The sequence below is a fragment of the Pongo pygmaeus genome, chromosome 18 (assembly GCF_028885625.2).
Source record: "Pongo pygmaeus isolate AG05252 chromosome 18, NHGRI_mPonPyg2-v2.0_pri, whole genome shotgun sequence".
NCBI classification, from domain to species: domain Eukaryota; kingdom Metazoa; phylum Chordata; class Mammalia; order Primates; family Hominidae; genus Pongo; species Pongo pygmaeus.
In genome coordinates, this window is record NC_072391.2 from 18175444 (window position 1) to 18195784 (window position 20341).

Below are 20341 nucleotides of genomic sequence, written 5' to 3' on the forward strand. Positions count from 1 at the left end.
GCATTGGAGCACCACTGCACTCCAGCCTGGGTCACAGAGCAAGACCTTGCCTGCTCCCTGCAAAAAAAAAAACTAGAAACCCCATGCCCTGTAGCCACTCCCTTCAGTCCCTGGCAACCATAATCTACTTTCTGTCTCTATGAATTTATCTATTCTGGACATTTGATATCAACGGAATCACACACTATGGGGTCTGCTATGTGTCTTCTTTCACTTGGCAAGAATTCCAGGCTCATTCATGCTGTGGCATGCATTGATACTTTATTCCTTTTCATGGCTGAATACTATTCCACCATCTGACTGATCCTTGGGAGGAGTCCAGATATGGGGCTCAGGAAAGCACTCAAGATGCCACCTCCAGGTGACACACCAGCTGCAAGGGGTGCCACCCGCCGCTGAAACCACCTGTTTTCCTTGCTGTTTGCAGAGAGAAACAGGCGGCCACCAAGTCGCTGAAGCAGAAAGACAAGAAGCTGAAGGAAATCTTGCTGCAGGTGGAGGATGAGCGCAAGATGGCCGAGCAGTACAAGGAGCAGGTAGCCCCCGCTGCCCAGCCTCCCCCGAGCCCCCAGTCCCCAGCCGGCCTCCCCTAACCACCCCTCCATCTCTCCACGACAGGCAGAGAAAGGTAATGCCAGGGTCAAGCAGCTCAAGAGGCAGCTGGAGGAGGCAGAGGAGGAGTCCCAGCGCATCAACGCCAACCGCAGGAAGCTGCAGCGGGAGCTGGATGAGGCCACGGAGAGCAATGAGGCCATGGGCCGCGAGGTGAACGCACTCAAGAGCAAGCTCAGGTGAGGAGCCCGTGGCCCGGGAGCACCCCGTCTCTCAGGCCAGAGAAAAGCGCTGGGGGCTCGGGCTCCCTTCGGCCTGCAAATGCCCCCTGTGCCCACAGCTGCCACTCCCTTCTGTGGTTTATTTCTGCTCCTCCTTAATCACTAAGCTTAGCGTGGGCCAGGCACTGAGGCTGGCCCAGATCAGACCGGGTGCCTGCCTGATAACAGAGCTTACCTTCTAGATCCTTTAATGATCGACCATCTCCCATCCCGTCCTCCAGGTGAGGAGGAGGAAGAGGCTATCCCCACTGTCTCCTCCAGCCCCTCCTTCATTGTATCACTGAGTCTTCACGGCATCCACTGAAGCTGCAACACCGCCCCCCACCACTTCACCTCCTTCCTGACATGCTCTGCTCCTCCTTTCTCCCCCTCAGCACTGCTGCCATCTGGGCTGCATTATTCTCGGGTATGGGGACTATCCAGCATTCCCCATCAGCGGGAAAAAGATCCCTGAAAAGTAGCAGGTGCTTACATTCCTGGCTTCTACCCACCGGCTGCAGTAGCCCCCCACCACCCTGCAATGTGACAACCAAAAATGTCTCTAGATGTTGCCAGAAGTCCTCTAGAGATGGGAGGGTACAATTGCCCCCCCCCCCCCGAGAATTCCTGCTGTCACTGGAGTGGGGGCTGTTTTCTCTCCCATGCCTCTCGTACCTTGGGGTGTCCCCTCTGCTCCCAGGGGCTGCTTCCACCACCCTGTCCATCCATCCCAATTGGCTCCCTGAAGGTTTTAGCTCCGGGCTTCCTGTCTCCCACACCACTCCTCACAGTTCTCCATGATTTCAACATCCAGGTGGGCAACACAGCCTCTCAGTTCCTTGACCTTCTGGGTGATCCTGCTGCTTCTACTGAGCTAACCAGTGCTCCTAGGAGCCCTCACAATTTGACCCTCAGGCATCTCATTGTCTGCCTGGCGCCACCTTTCTTTGGCTCTGTCCCCAACGGGGTCTTCACTCCATGAGCCTCTGACCCAGCTCCAAACCAGCCATCTAGTAACCTCCATCGCGCATCCTCAACATCCAGTTCCCCCTCTTGCATTGCTGCAATCATTTGGTGAAAGCACAACCAAAATGAAACTCAAGCTAGGCCGGGCACGGGACCCACCTATAATCCCAGCACTTTGGGAGGCCAAGGCACGTGAATCGCTTTGAGCTCAGGAGTTCAAGAGCAGCAAGACCCCATCTCTACAAAAAACAAACAAACAAAAATCAGCCAGGTGGGATGGTGCACACCTAAAATCCCAGCTACTCAGGAGGCTGAGGTGGGAGATCAGTGGAGCCCCAGAGGTCAAGGCTGCCGTGAGCCATGATCTAGCCAATGCACTTACCCTGGATGGACAGAGTGAGACCCTGTCTCAAAAAACCCAAAACCCACTCTCCACCTTTTCCCACAGAGCAGGCCTTGCTCAGGGGACCTCCCACACCCCTCCCTCATCTTCTCACTCTCTGCTGCTTTTCACTTTTTCTTTGAACTTATGATCACTCCTCCCCATTCTCTCTCTCAGCTGGGGACCTTACTTCCTACTTAACTCAAAAGCAGAAATGATCATGAAACGTGTACAAGCTCCCACTACCTCATCACCCTACCTCCGTGCACCTCTATACACTTCTATTTTGTTTCCATTTCTGTGCTGAACCCTGTGGCACCAAACGAGGCCAACACTTCCATTGGACCCAACCCTCTTGTTCACTCAAGCGCATGGCTCCAAAAATCCTTACTTTGCAAGGTTTTCTCTTTCATTTGCTCCATCAGCAAATGGAATAACCTCTTAGCCCCACGTCTACCTGGCTACCCTTACACTACAAAACTGGATGTGAATGCCGAAACCCTGTCTCTACCAAAAAATATAAAAATTAGCCAGGTGTGGTGGTGCATGCCTGTAGTCCCAGCTACTCAGGAGGCTGAGGCACAAGAATGGCTTAAAACCAGGAGACAGAGGTTGCAGTCCAGCCTGGGTGACACAGTGAGACTTGGTCTCAAAAAAAAAAAAAACAAACAAAAAAAAACCTGTATGTGAAGAGTTGCTGGTTCACCTCGACCCCACCCACCACTCTCCTATAAGTCTCCCATGGGCGACACCAATGGCCAGAGGTCCCGACAGGGCAGCAGCACATGACGCAGCCCATCATGCCCCTGGCCTAATTCACTTGCTTCCCTGGACTTCCCCAACACCATCCACGCCTGCTTGTCCCCCAACGTGTGGGGTTGTCCCTCTTCCTCTCCTCTGCTGATCCCTCACCTCAAAACCTGCTTACCACCAGACCGCCCCAGGGTATTAACTTAGTTCTCGTTTAAGACAGAGTCTTGCTCTGCTGCCCAGGCTGGAGTGCAGTAGCACTATCTCAGCTCACTGCAACCTCTGCCTCCCAGTTCAAGCTATTTTTGGCCTATTTTTATATTTTCAGTAGAGACGGGGTTGCACCATGTTGCCCAGGCTGGTCTTGAACTCCTGACCTTGTGATCCACCCGCCTCGGCCTCCCCAAGTGCTGGGATTACAGGCATGGGCCACTGCACAGCCTTAGTTCTCTTTTCATCTCTCCCCAGCTCTAGGTGAGAGGTCTCAACTAATCTTGGCACTTTAGAATTCCACCTATATCTAATGACTCCTCAGTTCGTCTCTGAGAAGCCCTAGCTTCTTCCGAGAACCTCAGACCACCCTCCCGTTCCCACATGGATGTCTAATAGGCAGCTCACACCAAACATGCTGCACCCCAAGCCCTGACTGAATGAAACTCTTCATCCCCAAACTGGCTCCTCTCTCCAGCTCAGCAGCTAAAATGATGAAGTTGCCAACAATTCAGATCACAAACCTCGTGGTCCTTCTTAACGCTTTTGTCTCCTTTATACCCCACATCCCATCTATGGGAGAATCTTGTCAACTTTCCCTAAAGAATCCTGCCCAGGCTGGGTGCAGTGGCTCACCCCTTAATCCCAGCACTTTGGGAGGCCAATGCAGGCAGATCACCTGAGGTCAGGAGTTCAAGGCCAGCCTGACCAACATGGTGAAACCCCATCTCTACTAAAAATATAAAAATTAGCCGGGTGTGGTAGGGCGCGCCTGTAATCCCAGCTACTCGGGAGGCTGAGGCAGGAGAATCTCTTGAACCTGGGAGGCAGAGGTTATAGTGAGCCGAGATCCTGCCATTGCACTTCAGCCTGGGTGACAGACCAAAACTCGGTCTCAAAAAAATATCTCCAATGTCTAGGACAGCACTAGGCAGAGTGAACCTTTATCCCTCGGGTCCTAGATATTTTCCCGGCTTCATTCTCATACCACCACAGCCACGTGCTAAGCCTCTTACTACCTTTAATACCGGTGACTTGATCGTTTAACAGTTTTAACCATACATGAATATAATTGCAAATAAACATACCTCCTCTACATTTTTAAAGCAGCATCACCTCTATCAACGGGCTACAATGAAATACGATAAAAACAGTTATCAAGTTCAATATCTAGCTACTGTGGCCACAACTTGATCACCAAGACCTGAAGGCTACTTCTCCACTAAAAAGGGAGTGACAACAGCCATTAGCACCAAATAGACTCTCTCTGACATCATAATTAGACCTGTTTAAAAAGAGTTGGAAAGGAAATGACTTTCTCAGGGTCCAGTTCAGTTAGCGGATGGCATGCCCGGAAGCCATCTGAAATCACCTCTAGAGTTTGGGGACCACTGTGTGAGACAGGGGAAAAGTCCAAACCCCCCTGAGAAGGGGAAGAGAGCAGCTGAGGCAGGGCACCACGCCTTCAGGGAAGAGCCCCATTCGCTGCACGGTGAGGGCTTGTTGGTCCCCCATGGATAGGAGAGAAACCAGGCCTAAGCTCACAAAGTACAGCAGGGGCCTGGAAGCATCTCCCAGGGTTGAGGGGTCAGTGGAGGAGAGCTTTTCTCACTGTGAAGACTCCTAGGGGCAAAGCGCGGTGGCTCACGCCTGTAATCCCAGCACTTTGGGAAGCCGAGGTGGGCTGATCACCTGAGGTCAGGAGTTCGAGACCAGCCTGGCCAACATGGTAAAACCCCATCTCTACTAAAAACACAAAAATCAGCTGGGCGTGGTGGCTGATGCCTGTAATCCCAGCTACTCGTAAGGCTGAGACAGGAGACTCCTTTGCAACCCAGGAGGTGGAAGCTGCAGTGAGCCAAGATCACGCCACTATACTCCAGCCTTCAGAACAAGACTGTCTCAAAAAAAAAAAAAAAAAAAAAAACCCCTCAGATGTGCTCTGCTGGAATCCAGTTCCCCTGCCTCTCCTGAGTGGCTGGGCTGAGTGATGGGGATACAGCCACTCTCTCTACCCCACTGCTGTCTCTGCTTCCCTTTCTCAGGCCCAGTGATTTTTTTTCTTTTTATTATTTTATTTATTTTTAGACGGAGTCTAGCTCTGTTGCCAGGCTGGAGTGCAGTGGCGCGATCTCGGCTCACTGCAACCTCTGCCTCCCGGGTTCAAGCGACTCTCCTGCCTCAGCCTCCCAAGTAGCTGAGATTACAGGTGCGTGCCACCACACCTGGCTAATTTTTGTATTTTTAGTAGAGACAAGGTTTCACCATACTGGCTGGGATGGTCTCGATCTCCTGACCTCGTGATCCACCCGCCTCGGTCTTCCAAAGTGCCAGGGTTACAGGCGTGAGCCACCACGCCTGGCTGGCCCAGTGATTCTTTAGCACACACTGGACACCTCCTGTGGGTTCTGCCCCAGACACTTGAGCCTTCTTGGGCAGCCAAGGGCAGAGTGGAACAAAAAGACCATTTTTGCCAGTTCCGACACGAATACACACATAATGCAGGTGGAAGGTCTGTCCTGCCTTCTGCATCTTTCAGGTGCACAGAAACATAAAATCGGGCACTAGAGCCCTGAGGGAGGTTGGTAAGCATGCCTGGCTCCTCAGCCAAGAAGGAACTGCAGTGCGAGTTTCACCAAGTTCTATCAGCCAGACGCATCTCAACACAAGCCCTCTCTAAAGCCAGACCCACTTACCTACCACTTGCTACACTGCCAGTTACCTCCGACAAGAGCTGCACAAGGCCTCCACCTCTCCTCTCCTGCTAGAGGCCCGAAAACTAATGAAGAGCAACTAATCATAAATCAAGGGACAGGCGGCTGCAGGTTCCTTGCCTGGGACTTCTTGGCGTCTGTTCCAACACTGATTTTTCAAACTAGCTTGCTCAAATGCTTTTACTTCCCTGAACCGGTATGCAATCATGGGATTTATAGGAGGTTCTTAAAAGTAGCTCTAAAGGACAGACATTTTTCCTTTCCATTTAAAAAAACTGGGCCAGGTGCAGTGGCTCACACCTGTAATCCCAGCTCTTTGGGAGGCCGAGGTGGGTGGATGCATCACTTGAGGTCAGGAGTTCGAGACCAGCATGGCCAACATGGTGAAACTCCGTCTCTACTAAAAATACAAAAATTAGCCAGCCATGGTGGCACATGCCTGTAATCCCAGCTACTCGGGAGGCTGAGGCAGGAGTATCGTTTGAACCCAGGAGGTGGAGGTTGCAGTGAGCAGAGATAGATCATGCCAGTGCACTCCCTCCTGGGTGACAGAGTATCAAAAAACTGCTTATCCTTTCATGTACCAGCCTCACCAAGGGCTCTTGGCATCAGGTGATTGATTCACTGCAAGGTTGACTTAAGGGTGCCTTTAATGCCAGGTGCGGTGGTTCATGCCTGTAATCCCAAATCCCAGCACTTTGGGAGGCCAAGGCAGGAGGATCACTTGACATCAGGAGTTTGAGACAAGCCTGGCCAACATAGTGCAACCCCATCTATGCTAAAAATACAAAAATTAGCCAAGCACGTGGGGCATGCCTGTAATCCCAGCTACTCGGGAGGCTGAGGCGAGGGGATCGCTTGAATCCAGGATGTAGAGGTTGCAGTGAGCCAAGATCGCACCCCTGCACTCCAGCCTGGGTGACAGAGTGAGACTTCATCTCAAAAGAGTGCCTTTAATTATTAAATCAAAGCAAATGTCTTTAACAATTAAGAATATACTTAACCGGGCTCCTTCTTGTTTGCTGATGGTAACCTCCGGGGATTCTCTCTCTGTTTCAGAGGGCCCCCCCAACAGGAAACTTCGCAGTGATGCACCAGGTATCATGCCTTCAGCTTCGCAGCTGTGTGTTGTCTCAGTATCCATTTCTTTTCTGCCCAACGCGCCCCTCTGCCCACCCCAATTTTTAAACCCTTGCACATTTCCACGAGATTCCTGCAAAATCTGAAGGCTTGGATATCTTAGTGCAAAGCTGTCTTTCATTGAAACCAAGATCAGGATGACAAACAGACCTCATCTCTTGACTCACGGTCCTTCCTGCCTCTGGGCAGCACATGTGACGTGACACCCAACAGTGTGCGCCCTTATCACTGCATCTTGACGAGATGGCAGAGGCTGTGTGTGTGGCTTGGATTTTTCTTCCTTTCATGCCAAAAGCCGCTCTTACGCAGTTAGGGCACTCAGCAGTGCTGTTCTCCCTTGTCCAGTGAAGACACTGCACTGAGTGAATATGACAGTTCCACTATCTGGGCACATTCCTGGAGAACGTACTTGGCTTCTAGTTGGCTGGTCTGGGTCACAAGTCAGAAATCACAAAGTTCACGGTAACTGCGGCGCGGCAACCAGTCCTCCCACGATTCAGCTTTCACAGGCTTGTCTGCGAAGGAAATGAGCTCACTGCGATGTCTGACAAATGCCGGGGGCTGCACGTGGCTTGAGTGATGTCTAGCTACAAACTGCATTTTCAGCACACGGGGTGGAAGCTGACCACCGCAAAGCCAAGCAGAGTCCTGGCAGAGCCTTTTCTGGAGGCTTCACGGGCATCTACGTGTTCAGGGACTGGGGAATGGACACCCAAGACTCAAGGATGCACACAGGGCCCTTCCCAAGAAAGCACGAAGAGGTCTCTGCTCCTCTGGGATTTTGCTTTTTTTTTTTTGAGATGGAGTCTTGCTCTGGAGTGCGATGGCGCGATCTTGGCTCACTGCAACCTTCGCCTCCCAGATTCAAGCGATTCTCCTACCTCAGCCTTCTGAGTAGCTGGGATTACAGGCTCCCGCCACCTCGCCCAGCTAATTTTTGTATTTTTATTAGAGACAGGATATCACCGTGTTGGCCAGGCTGGTCTCAAACTCCTGACTTCAGGTGATCCGCCCGCCTTGGCCTCCCCAAATGCTGGGATTACAGGCATGATGAACAACTTTTCACAGGTGAAGTCAGGCCATGTGGATCTGACTTCACCTCATGGAGAGGCCAAACCAACTCTCATTTGTGTCCATCTTCATTTTTGGAGAATCTCAGCTTTGCTGTCACTACCAAAATACTTAAAGCACAGGATGAGGTCTTGTTAAGAGCCAGTTTTGTAGGGGAGCAGATGAGTTTCTGGGACACTTCAAGCAGCTCTCCTACCAGCTGATTGGGATCATAGGATAAGCCAAATTCCAGGGTTGGCTGAAGTGCAGAACCCACCGGTCAGTGGGAAACTGAGTCCTTGCAAACTAGCAGGTGCTTACACTCAAGATGATTCCCGAGGCCTTGGATAAGCTGAGTCCACGAATAGAACCCAAATGCTAGGCCAGGAGCAGTGGGTCATGCCTATAATCCCAGCACTTTGGGAGGCCGAGGCGGGCAGATAACTTGAGGTCAGGACCAGCCTGGCCAACATGGTAAAACCTCGTCTCTCCTAAAAATACAAAAATTAGCCAGGAGTGGTGGCACATCTGTAGTCCCAGTTACTTGGAAGGCTGAGGCAGGAGAATCGCTTGAACCTGGCAGGCAGAGGCTGCAGTGAGCCAAGATCACGCCACTGCACTCCAGCCTGGGCAACACAGCAAGACTCCATTTCAAAAAGAAATTCCAGATTCTCCAGGATCAGACCCTTTAAGAAAACCTTTAGGGGGGGTCCCTTAGTTCCTGTAACAGGTATAGTTGGTGTCAACCTTGGTCTAGGATTTGAAACCAGTTCCAAGAAAAGCACTTCAGCCAAAACAGAGTATCTTGCAGGCTGACAGCCAAGCAAGGAGCTTCCAACGCCCCAGGGCACAATGTATTTCTTAGGTCAAGGGAGCAAATTTATCCATTAAGCTTTTCCAGTTAGCAAATAGACTCTTCCAAGAGCCAAAAAGAGAGTGCCTAGAGCACTGATGTGGAGGTTAGGGACTACTTCCCAGCTCATCAGATTTTGTTTTTTGTTTTTGGAGACAGTCTTGCTGTTTCCCAGGCTGGAGTGCAGTGGCGCAATGTTGGCTCACTGCAGCCTTCACCTCCTGGGTTCAAGCAATTCTCCTGCCTCAGCCTCCTGAGTGACTGGGATTCCAGGTGCCCGCCGCCACGCCCGCTAATTTTGTATTTTTAGTAGAGACGGGGTTTCACCACTTTGACCAGGATGGTCTTCAACAACTGACCTCACAAGTGATCCGCCCGCCTCGGCCTACCAAAGTGCTGGGATTACAGGCATGAGTCGCCGCACCCGGCCAGCCCATCAGGTTTTGAACCTGGAGTTAAAACTGTAAAGAAGAGACCTGTGTGGGGAGCGTACAGCGAACAGTCAAACTGCTGTTCCTATGTCTGCGCTGAATTTGGGGATCCTTCTGAGTCAAGCACTTGGAAAACAGTGCTAAAAAAGAAAAAGACTTAAGGGTCACATCTAGAGAGAGAAGGATGGAGAGTTCTCTAGTAGGGCCGCAAATCCAGAAGCTTCTCTGTGAAGCTGGGCTAGGAGTGTTTACTTTGGAGTGGCTGCAGCTTTAAGTATTTATTCCTGATCGCTGCACTGTGGGAAGCCCCATCCTTTACAGCCAGGTGGGCTTTCCCAGCCGGGGTCTCCTCCCATCCTCTGTCAACAAAACGGTCATTTGGGATTTCCTCTTCTCAGCGATCATGAATCTCTGGGCCTTGATTTTTTTTTTTTTTTTTTTTTTTTTGGAGATAGAGTCTCGCCCTGTCACCCAGGCTGGAGTGCAGTGGCACACGATCTAGGCTCATTGCAAGCTCCGCCTCCCAGGTTCATGCCATTCTGCTGCCTCAGCCTCCCGAGTAGCTGGGACTACAGGCGCCCACCACCATGCCCTGCTAATTTTTTGTATTTTTAGTAGAGACGGTGTTTCACCATGTTAGCCAGGATGGTCTCGATCTCCTGACCTCGTGATCCACCTGCCTCAGCCTCCCAAAGTGCTGGGATTACAGGTGTGAGCCACCGCGCCCAGCCAAGTTGTTCCTTTATACTGAAGAATTGGTCACTGAGTTGTGTTCATCCTTGTGGCTTCTTGTCCAACCCTTGCGTGGGGAGCAAAAGTCTGCTTTCTTCTTTGATGTCCTAAAATAAGACCTGTCTTCTGATTCAGGTCAAACAGGGCCAGATGGCCAGAGCCCAACATGATTATTTGTTGCGGTCGCTGAAAAGAGTTAAGTGTTTTTTCCCAACAGTGAAGGCTGGCAGCCGGCAGATCTGATTTTTCCTTCTTCTGCCCACTCTCTTCCTCCTACCCAAAGTCTCCCCTCACGTGACCAGCCTCTCCTGTGAAGTCGAGGTGATAAACTCAAGAGAGAACCAGGGCAGACAGGAGATGGTGGAGCAGTAAGGAGAAAGAGGGGTGTCCTACTGGCAGGAGCTAAAATCCACCTCGGAGGCCAGGCACACTGGCACACACCTGTAATCCCAACACTTTGAGAGGCTAAGACAGGTGGATCGTTTGAGGCCAGGAGTTCAAGACCAGCCCGGGTCACGTGGCAAAATCCCATCTCTGCTAAAAATACACAAATTAGGCAGGCGTGGCGGTGTGCACGTGCATGTAGTCCCAGCTACTTAAGGCTGAGGCTCAAGGATTGCTAGAACCCAGGAGGCGGAGGTTGCAGTGAGCCAAGATCATGCCACTGCACTCCAGCCTGGGTGACAGAGACTCTTGTCTTAAATGTTTTTTTTAAAATCCACCTTGGAAGCCAGGTGTGGTGGCCCATACCTGTAATGCCAGCACTTTGGGAGGCCGAGGTAGGAGCACTGCTTGAACTCAGGAGTTCAAGACCAGCCTGGGCAACAATATCAAGACCTCATCTCAATTTAATAAAACAATCCATCTTGAATTAACACATATAATTTCCTTTTCTAATATTCATTGGGCACCTGTTTTATGCCATGTGCAGTGCGTTCCACGGTCAGCAAAACAGATGCAGCAGTCCCTGCAGTGGGGAAAACTCAGTCCATGAACATCCACACCAGCAGGGGGTGCTGTCTCGCCTTTTAACCAGGGACCCCCTCTGTGTCCCTCACTACCTCCCCTCTCAAGGCTGCCCTTGTCCATTTCACCTTCTTCCAATTCAAACCTTGAAAACTCACCTCTAAGGCGAATGGGGGTAAGGAGATACAAAAGAAAAACAGTATGTTCTCTCTTCATTTCTGCCCCATGGGCTATGAATAAAGTCAGAAGACAAAATCCCCTACTTGGTTTTTGGGGTTTTTTTCCTATTCTAAATCAAAGGCCACAGCAGACCAGAATCCTGTGGATTCTCAAATGACCAAGCCTGACATTTTAAAAGCAGATCGTCTTGCTTTGAAAAACCTTCTCCACCCCCCCGCAACCAATTTCAGCTGATTAAATTCAATCACACATGCCTTAAGACTGGCGATGATTTGTTGACTTCAACTTGAATATCTGCATCTTATTTGTGCTGTGTGTTTTCTGCCATAAAAAATAGATTTATATTGTAATAGAACTATAGCTACAAGTTTAAAATAGATTTATAAAAAATCTATCCCAACCATGAAGATTTATTTGCTAAATAATGTGTTTTCTTACAACCCACAGGCGAGGAAATGAGACCTCTTTCGTTCCTTCTAGAAGGTCTGGAGGACGTAGAGTTATTGAAAATGCAGATGGTTCTGAGGAGGAAACGGACACTCGAGACGCAGACTTCAATGGAACCAAGGCCAGTGAATAAGCAACTTTCTAGAGTTTTGCACCACGGCAAGAAAACCAAAAACCAAAAAAAAAAAAAAAAAAAAACCCAGAACAAAGCAAAACCCAGCAGACTGTACTTAGCATTGTCTAAATCCATTCTCAAATTCCAAACATCACAGACACCCCTCACACAAGGAATATAAAAACCACCACCCTCCAGCCTGGGCAATGTAGTAAAACCTCATCTATACAAGAATTTAAAAATAAGCTGGGCATGGTGGTACACACCTGTGGTCCCAGCTACAAGGGAGGCTGAGCCAGGAGGAACGCTCCAGTCCAGGACTTCGAGGCTGCAATGAGCTATAATTGCATCATTGCACTCCAGCCTGGGCAACAGAGACCCTGTCTCAACCACCACCACCACCACCCCCCCCCCACTACCCCCCCTATATTTAAGGTAACAATTGAAGTTTGTATGATGTAAGAGATGAGAAAAACCCAACAGCAAACACAGACACATCCTCCAGTTCTATCAATGGATTGTGCAGACACTGTGTTTTTAGAAAAACATATCCACGGTAACCGGTCCCTGGCAATTGTTTACATGAAATGGGGACAAAGTCACCGAATGGGTGCCGCCAGCCCCCACTCCCAATTCATTCCCTAACCTGCGAGCCTTTCCAACTTCTCATGTCAGGCCTTTGAGAATTCTTTCCCCCCCCCGGTTTCCACACCTGACACGCACAGTTCACCAAGTGCCTTCTGTAGTCACATGAATTGAGAAGGAGACGCTGCTCCCACGGAGGGGAGCAGGAATGCTGCACTGTTTACACCCTGACTGTGCTTAAAAACACTTTCACTAGTAAACGGTTATAAATCACAATGTTGTTGGCTTTTCTGTTGAGCTGTTTTCTATAGAGGAAAAGAAGTTGGGGAAAGCTGGGTTTTGCTTCATCGTCCCAAAGATTCTCTGAAGTCACGGTTAATTTCATGAATGGAAAAACTGAGGCCTAGAGAGGTGAAATCAATTGCCTACGACCCCACAGGCAGCAAAAGAGCAGAGCAGAGATGCAAAGTGAGACTGTCTAAGGGGGTTATTGGGCTGCTCGGCGGGGAAGGCAGGGGAGAGAAATAAGGTGATGTGTGGTCCAAGGGCCACTGCCCCCTGCCCTCGAACATGACTGGGAAGAACATCTTGACTCATCAAAACCAGTATCATATGAAAAATACAGGATTTCCTTGATTTTTTAAGTTAAAACACAAGGTCTTATCCAATGAGTCAGCACTTTCCACAAAAGGTCAGATGGTGGCTGGGTACAGTGGCTCACACCTAGAATCCCAGCAGTTTGGGAGGCTGAGATGGGAAAATCACTTGAGGCCAGGAGTTGGAGGCCAGCCTGGATGAGAGAGACCCCCGTCTCTATTAAAAAAAAAAAAAAGGTGTTTTTTGTTTTTTGTTAGTAAGCCAGGCAGGATAGTGCACACCTGTACTCCCAACCTCTTGGAAGGCTAAGGCAGGAGGATCGTGTGAGCCAGGAGTTTGAGGCTGCAGTGAGCTATGATCACGCCACTGCACTGCAGCCTAGGCAACAGTAACACCTTGTCTCTCACAGCACCACCACCCAGCCAGATAGTATTTTAGCCTTTACAGGCTACATATGGTCTTGCCGAATATTCATCTTCTTTAAAACCAACCCTTAAAAACATAATAAATCATTCTTAGAGTAAGGGCATAAAAACAAGCTGTAGGCCCTATCCTCCTTTCAGCTTGAGTGTTTTAGACAGACATGCCTGCGAAGGCTCTGTTCAACACAAATGATGCTGTATACCACCAACTCCATGGGATCAGGCAGATTTGGCAGACAGGAAACATGGAAACGAAGGACTCCACCTTGTGACCAGATGCTAATATGCCTTGAATGACGCACAAACACATCCGGGGTACATTTCTAAAAACCTGGCTTGAATAGAAATTTTTAAGATTTTTTCATATTTTATAACTTGGTTAAAAAAAGTTTTTCAAGCACTCTATGGGAAAACATTCAAGTACAAACATACAAAGCCTCTTTGACCAGCAGCCCAAACCAGTTCAACATTCGTTTCTCTTTATTTTATTGATCTTTTAAAAAAATAAAAGGACATCTTCTGTGGATACAAGTTAGGATGTTTCTAGGGTAAGAAACCCACCATCGCAGCTTAATTCTCTGCGGCATTTCAGTAGCACTTGGAAAGTTGTTTTCAACCTGAAATGTTTGCTGTTCTTCCAGAAAATAACTTAGTAACAAAATGAAGGCCGTGAAGCTGCAGGCACACTCCAGAAATTAGTGTGTTCTTTTAACTTGTTTCCCAAAGAGACAGCAGTTCCTAACATGCAGTGGTGAGTGCACACACCGTGGTGCGTTGGAAATCCCGTGTTCACGTCTTAGACAAGGAAGCCTGCTACAATGATCTCCTGCTTTAATCTTACTTGGTGATCACCCTGGTTACTTCATTATGCCTTTGAATGAAGTCCTGTTCTTAGTGGCTGCATTACCAAGGCCATCCTGCCCCAAAGACCCCTCAGAGTCCTGATGCAGAATTCCCCCCGACCTCACCAGGGGACTCAGGAAAATGAATGATCGCAGTTTGCCAAAAGAGGTCAGATTTCCCACTGACGCTGGTTGGTCTGGAAAATTACTCTGAAAACTCGAACGCACCTCTAGTAATCTCAATCAGAAGCTAAGAAACAGGCTACAGTCTCAGAGGTTTATGACACCTTTTTTTTTTTTGGAGACGGAGTCTCACTCTGTTGCCCAGGCTGGAGTACAGTAGCATGATCTTGGCTCACTGCACCCTCCGCCTCCCGGGTCCAAGCAATTCTCCTGCCTCAACATCTGGAGTAGCTGGAATTATAGGCACGCATCACTGCACCCAGCTAATTTTTTGTATTTTTAGTAGAAATGGGGTTTCACCATGTTGGCCAGGCTGGTCTTGAACTCCTGACCTCAGGTAATCCACCCGCCTCGGCCTCCCAAAATCTTAGGATTACAGGCCTGAGCCACCACTCCTGGCCTATTCCACAGTTTTTAAAAAGGCATGTGACCGTTCTGTTCTCTGTTCTTAAGACATGATTTCAGTACACCACAAAGCACTGGGAGATTTTGTTCTGTAAGACAATTCCAGCTGGTTGGGGGTTGGGGGAAGAGCCTCTGAGAGAAGCTCCATCCCAGGAGACTTGGGACATTAAAAACACCTGTCAAGACCAATCAGGGGCCAGGCACGGTGGCTCAGGCCTGTAATTCCAGCACTCTGGGAGGCTGAGGCGGGAGGATCACTTGAGGCCAGGAGTTCAAGACCAGCCTGGCCAACATGGTGAAACCCTGTTTCTCACTAAAAATACAAAATTAGCGGGTGTAGTAGCACACTCCTGTAGTCCCAGCTACTTGGGAAGCTGAGATAAGAGAATCGCTTGAACCTAGGAGGTGGAGGCTGCAGTGAGCCGAAATCGCACCACTGCACTCCAGCTTGGACAAGAAAGGGCAAGAGCATGACTCTGTCTCAAAAAAGAAAAGGAAAAAAAAAAAAAGACCAATCAGGACTCCGCTTGGGTTAGCTCAACACAATGGGGCATGGGAGCGATGGCTCATGCTTGAAATCCCAGCATTCTGGGAGGCTGAGATGGGAAGATCACTTGAGGCCAGGAGTTCAAGACCACCCTGGGCAACATGGCAAAACCCCGTCTCTATTAAAAGTACAAAAAATTTAGCCAGGCGTGGTGGTGGGTGCCTGTAATCCCAGCTACCTGGAAGACTCAGGAACAAGAAGTGTTTGAACCCAGGAGGCAGAGGCTGCAGTGAGCTGAGATCATGCCGCCACACTCCAGCCTGGGCGACAGAGCGAGACTCTATCTCAAAAACAAAAACGACGGGGTAGCCTCATCACTGACACCTTAGAGCCCTTCCCAGAGAGCCCCTTTTGTCCCTCTTTGCAATGCACAGTGGCAGGCAGGGATGAGGAGACATTTCCCAGGGACAAACCCCAGAGCACAGGTGATGGCCTCAGTCATTGGCTTGGGCCACAAAGCTAACTAACTATGGTGACTGTTCCTATTTCTCAAACTAACTTAAAACAAAAACCTAGTGTAAAAAGACGACAAAAGGTAACAACTCCCGCACCGACACCAAGAGCTTCAGCTTCCGTGGTTTTCCTAAAGCAACATCTTGACTACCCCCTGGGCTGACGGCAGCGGCGATGAAGACATGTGTGAAGGCGGCTTCCCAAATTCCAAGCGCTTCCCCAACCTTCAGACAGAGCAAACCAAATTAAGCTGACATGACCGCTGTGACAACTGGCTAGCACCGGGGCCCACAGAGTTTTAAGGGTGAACATCAAGAGTCAGGAGCAGGGTCTCACAGGGTCTCAATTTTCTCTCCTGTGAAATGAAGAAGAGGACACTGGCTACCTGGCTCTCAGATTCCTCACACAAAATGCCCAGTCTCAGACCCACTAGAAAAATCCATCTCTTACCTATTGTTTGTTTGTTTTACCGTCTGGACAACATAATGAGACCCTGTCTCTACAAAAAATGCAAACAAAAATTAGCTGGGTGTGGTGGCCTGCATGTGTAGTCCCAGCTCCTTGGGAGGCTGAGGTGGGAGGATCGCTTGAGGCTGGGAGGCGGAGGCTGCAGTAAGCAGAGATCACGCCACTGCAGTCTAGCCTGGGTGACAGAGCGAGACCCTGTCTCAAAAAAAAAAAAATTAGGCCAGGCGTGATGGCTCACGCTTGTAATCCCCAGCACTTGGGAGGCCAAAGTGGGGGGATCGCCTGGAAAATTAATCAGAAAACTCACCTCTAGAAATCTCAATGAGAAGCAGACTACAGTCTCAGAAGTATATTCTCAAACTCAAAGCCAGGAGGTTTGAGACCAGTCTGGGCAACACAGCAAGACTGTTTCTATAAAACATAAAAAAAATTAGCCAGGGGTGGTGGTGTGCACCTGTAGCCCCAGCTACTTGGGAGGCTGAGGCAGGAAGATGGCTTGAGCCCAGGAAGATGAGGCTGCAGTGAGCTATGATCGCACCACTGCACTCCAGCCTGGGTGATACAGCAAAACCCTGTCTCGTAGAAAGAAAAAACAAAAATTAATTTTTTTTTTTTTTGAGAAAGTCTCATTCCGTTGCCCAGACTGGAGTGCAGTGGTGCAATCTTGGCTCACTGCAACCTCCGCTTCCTGAGTTCAAGTGATTCTTGTGCCTCAGCCACCCAAGTAGCTGGGACTACAGGCATCCGCCACCATTCCCGGCTAATTTTCGCATTTTTCATAGAGATAGGGTTTCACCATGTTGCCCAGTTTGGTCTTGTGAACTCCTGGCCTCAAGTGATCCACCCACCTCTGCCTCCCAAAGTGCTGGGATTACAGGTGTGAGCCACGTCACTGCACCTGGCCTAAAAATCCACGTGTAAAGGTCTGAAAGTTATGTGCACGCCCTGGAAAATATTAATTTCCTGTCATGTGCCTGCTACAAACCCATCAAATTCCTATGGCTTGGGGCCCAGAGAGATGGTAGTCACACACCTTGCAGAATTCCTGAATCTGAAAGCTGCCCCTTTTTTCTTCTGAGACAAGGTCTCGCTTCATCGCCCAGGCTGGAGTGCAGTGGCTGGGAACACGGCTCACTGAGGCCTCAACCTCCTGAGCTCAATTGATCCGCTGGCCTCAGTCTCCCAAAGTGCTGGGATTACAAGTGTGAGCCACTGCGCCTGGCCCTGATTTTCTTTAAGGCAAGAAAATTAATGACTCTGTTAGAGGTCAGATCTGCACTGTCCCATCGGGTAGCTGGTTTCTGGAACATAGTCTGGCTAGAAGTTAGTGCCAGTTTCTCAAAGGTTCTACAGATTTAAAAAGAAAAAAAAAGGGCTGGTTGCAGTGGCTCACGCCTGTAATCCCAGCACTTTGGGAGGCCGAGGTGGGTGGATCACAAGGTCAGGAAAGGAAGACCATCCTAACACGGTGAAACCCCATCTCTACTAAAAATACAAAAAAATTAGCTGGGCATAGTGGCACATGCCTGTAATCCCAGCTACTCAGGGGGCTGAGGCAGGAGAATTGCTTGGACCTGGGAGGCAGAGGTTGCAGTGAGCTGAGATCGTGCCACTGCACTCCAGCCTAGGCAACAGAGCAAGACTCCATCTCAAAAAAAAAAAAAAAAAATCTTCAGGGGAAGCAGAGCCGTGATTGATGCTCAATTCCCCAAATAAGGGCTTTATTTTTATTTAATTAATTAACTTTTTGATATGGAGTCTTGCTGTCACCCAGGCTGCTGTGCAGAGGCACAATTTTGGCTCACTGCAATCTCTGCCTCCAGGGTTCAAGTGGTTCTCCTTCTTCAGCCTCCTGAGTAGCTGGGACTATAGGCACATGCTACCATGCCTGGCTCATTTTTCTATTTTTTTTTTTTTGGTAGAGATGGGGTTTTACCAATGTTGCCCAGACTGGTTTTGAACTCCTGACCTCAAGTGATCCACCTGCCTTGGCCTCCCAGACTGCCGGGATTACAGGCGAGTGTCACCACACCTGGCCCAAATAAGGGCTTTATACAGGACATTCTCACAGTGTAACCATGAGTAGCAGCTGTAGAATCAAATGATAAAAATGATCTTCTTGGCCAGGCATGGTACCCACACCTGTCGTCGCAGCACTTGGGAGGATGAAGGGTGAGGATCGCTTGAAGCTCAGAGTTTGAGACCAAACTTGGCAACATGGCAAAACCCTGTCTCTAGAAAAAATACAAAAAATTAGCCGAGCATGGTGGCACGCACCTGTACTCCCAGCTACTCGGGGAACTGAAGTGGGAGGATCGTTCGAGCTGGGAGGCAGAGGGTGAGCCATGATCCTGCCATCATCGTATTCTAGCCTGGGTGACAGAGTGAGACCCTGTCTCACAAAACAAGACCCTCTCTCTAGCCCTTTGTTCAAGCCACAAGACACCACCCTAATGTTGCCTGCAGGGAGCAGAGGAGAGGATAAGGTTTGCTGAAATAATCCTGTAATTTAAAAAGACACATGGCTGTGGGCTGGGGGCGAGTGTCTCTTGCCTGGGGCAGGCGGGTTCTCCCTGCCAGCGAGAGGTTTATTAGAAGGTACTGACCCCTTATCACCCAAAGGCACGCTGGTGCTGCTTGGCCGTCTCTCACCGCCATCTCTGTTCTTGCTGCTCCGCCCAGAGGCTGGGCCACCTGTTCGGTTTGGGGACTGATCGTACACGAGGTTCCGGCAGGAAGCGAGTTTGGACTCCAGTGCCTGGACAGAAATACACTTTTATCTCTCAAGTTATATGCAAGGACTATTCTGTCTTACCAGAGCCCGTATAGAAGAACGAACCCCAGACAGTGGTTCTCAAACTGTTGTGCACCGGAATTCCAAGGTGGGATCCCAAGAGGAATCCAACGTATATGCCAGTCTCAGAACCAAGCACCTTAAGTATTTGGGAGCTGGCTGGGCACAATGGCTCACACCTATAATCCCAGCACTCTGGGAGGCCAAGGCAGGAGGATGGCTTGATGTCAGGAGTTTCAGCCCAGCCTGGGCCACAAAGTAAGATCCCATCTCAGTTAATTTTTTTTACTTTTTTAGACAAGGTCTCACTGTGTCACCCAGGCTGGAGCGTACTGGTGAGATCACAGCTCACTGCAGCCTCAACCTCCCAGGCTCAACCAATCCCTCCCATCTCAGCCTCCTGAGCAGCTGGGATTATAGGCGTCCGCAATCATGCCCAGCTAATAAAAAAAAATTTTTAATGCAAAAATTTTTTTAATTACAAAAAATTTTAAAAAATGTTTGGGAGCTTCCTGGAAAAAGATCACAGCTCACTGCAGCCTCGACCTCCCAGGCTCAAGCAATCCCCCCACCTCAGCCTCCTGAATAGCTAGGACTATGCACAATCATGCTCGGCTAAAAAAAAAAAAAAAAAAAAAAAAAAAAAAATTTTTTTTTAATTACAAAAAATTTTTTTAAATGGGAGCTTTCTGGAAAAATCACTAACCTACCAATTATCCAACTCCGCTTGTAGGAAGTAAGAAATCCACTTCTGGAATCCTTCACTCTTTGGTTTACCTGTTAAACCTCTGCAGAATGGCAGAAAGTTTGATAAGGACTTGGTCTGGCTACAACAGACCCTTAGGAAACCAAAAGGACACTGACAGTACCCCAGGCTTCTCTATAATCCAACTAGGCTAAATATTGAAACACAGACCTGTTTCTAGAATAGCGAACCAGACAGCCAAAAACCAGAAGTAAAAACAAAAGAAATGAGTTGCAAGCTTCTATTAAGTTGTAGCTATGAATACACTGTGTACAGTGACAACCTGGTAGGAGTTAAATTATGTGGCCTTCTAGGCATCATTTTTAAAAATAAACTACAAAGAATACCTATGTTTTTACTTAAGCACAAAAGGATCCCTCCCTGTAATTAACATAAAAGCTGAAAGGCCAAGTTCTTTGCCCTAGGCTTTCAAGACTTTTTTTTTTTTTTTTTTTTTTTTTTGAGACCAAGTCTCACTCTGTCACCCAGTGGTGCGATCTCAGCTCACTGCAACCTCTGCCTCCCAGATTCAAACAATTTTCCTGCATAAGC

General features: G+C 49.1%; 2 protein-coding genes across 18 annotated transcripts in view; one reads left to right on the forward strand and one right to left on the reverse strand.

Annotated features, from left to right (window-relative positions):
- MYH11 (myosin heavy chain 11) overlaps positions 1-12609 on the forward strand; it is a 153978-nt gene extending 141369 nt beyond the window's left edge. For 3 of the 4 annotated variants that reach the window (XM_054454934.2, XM_063654349.1, XM_054454937.2), the window contains 3 exons: positions 428-536; positions 619-791; positions 11634-12609. In XM_054454934.2, the coding sequence (XP_054310909.2) occupies positions 428-536; positions 619-791; positions 11634-11766 (415 nt within the window). In that variant the 3' untranslated portion in view covers positions 11767-12609. Of the gene's footprint in view, positions 1-427; positions 537-618; positions 792-6893; positions 6933-11633 lie in introns of all 4 variants that reach the window. The other variant, XM_054454935.2, reaches the window with a different exon arrangement.
- The window catches only part of NDE1 (nudE neurodevelopment protein 1), a 92347-nt gene that overhangs the window by 18348 nt on the left and 53658 nt on the right, over positions 1-20341 (reverse strand). For 2 of the 14 annotated variants that reach the window (XR_010124301.1, XR_010124302.1), the window contains exons 8-10: positions 18857-19008; positions 15097-16006; positions 13811-14690 (exon numbers count right to left, since the gene is read on the reverse strand). Coding sequence is in view for 12 of the 14 variants with exons in the window: in XM_054454938.2 (XP_054310913.2) it covers positions 18316-18484; positions 18857-19008 (321 nt within the window). In the remaining 2 variants the exon portion in view is untranslated. Of the gene's footprint in view, positions 1-7455; positions 7490-13810; positions 16138-16232; positions 16282-16556; positions 16662-18125; positions 18485-18856; positions 19009-20341 lie in introns of those variants that run through there. The other 12 variants (XM_054454939.2, XM_054454943.2, XM_054454941.2 and 9 more) reach the window with 10 other exon arrangements.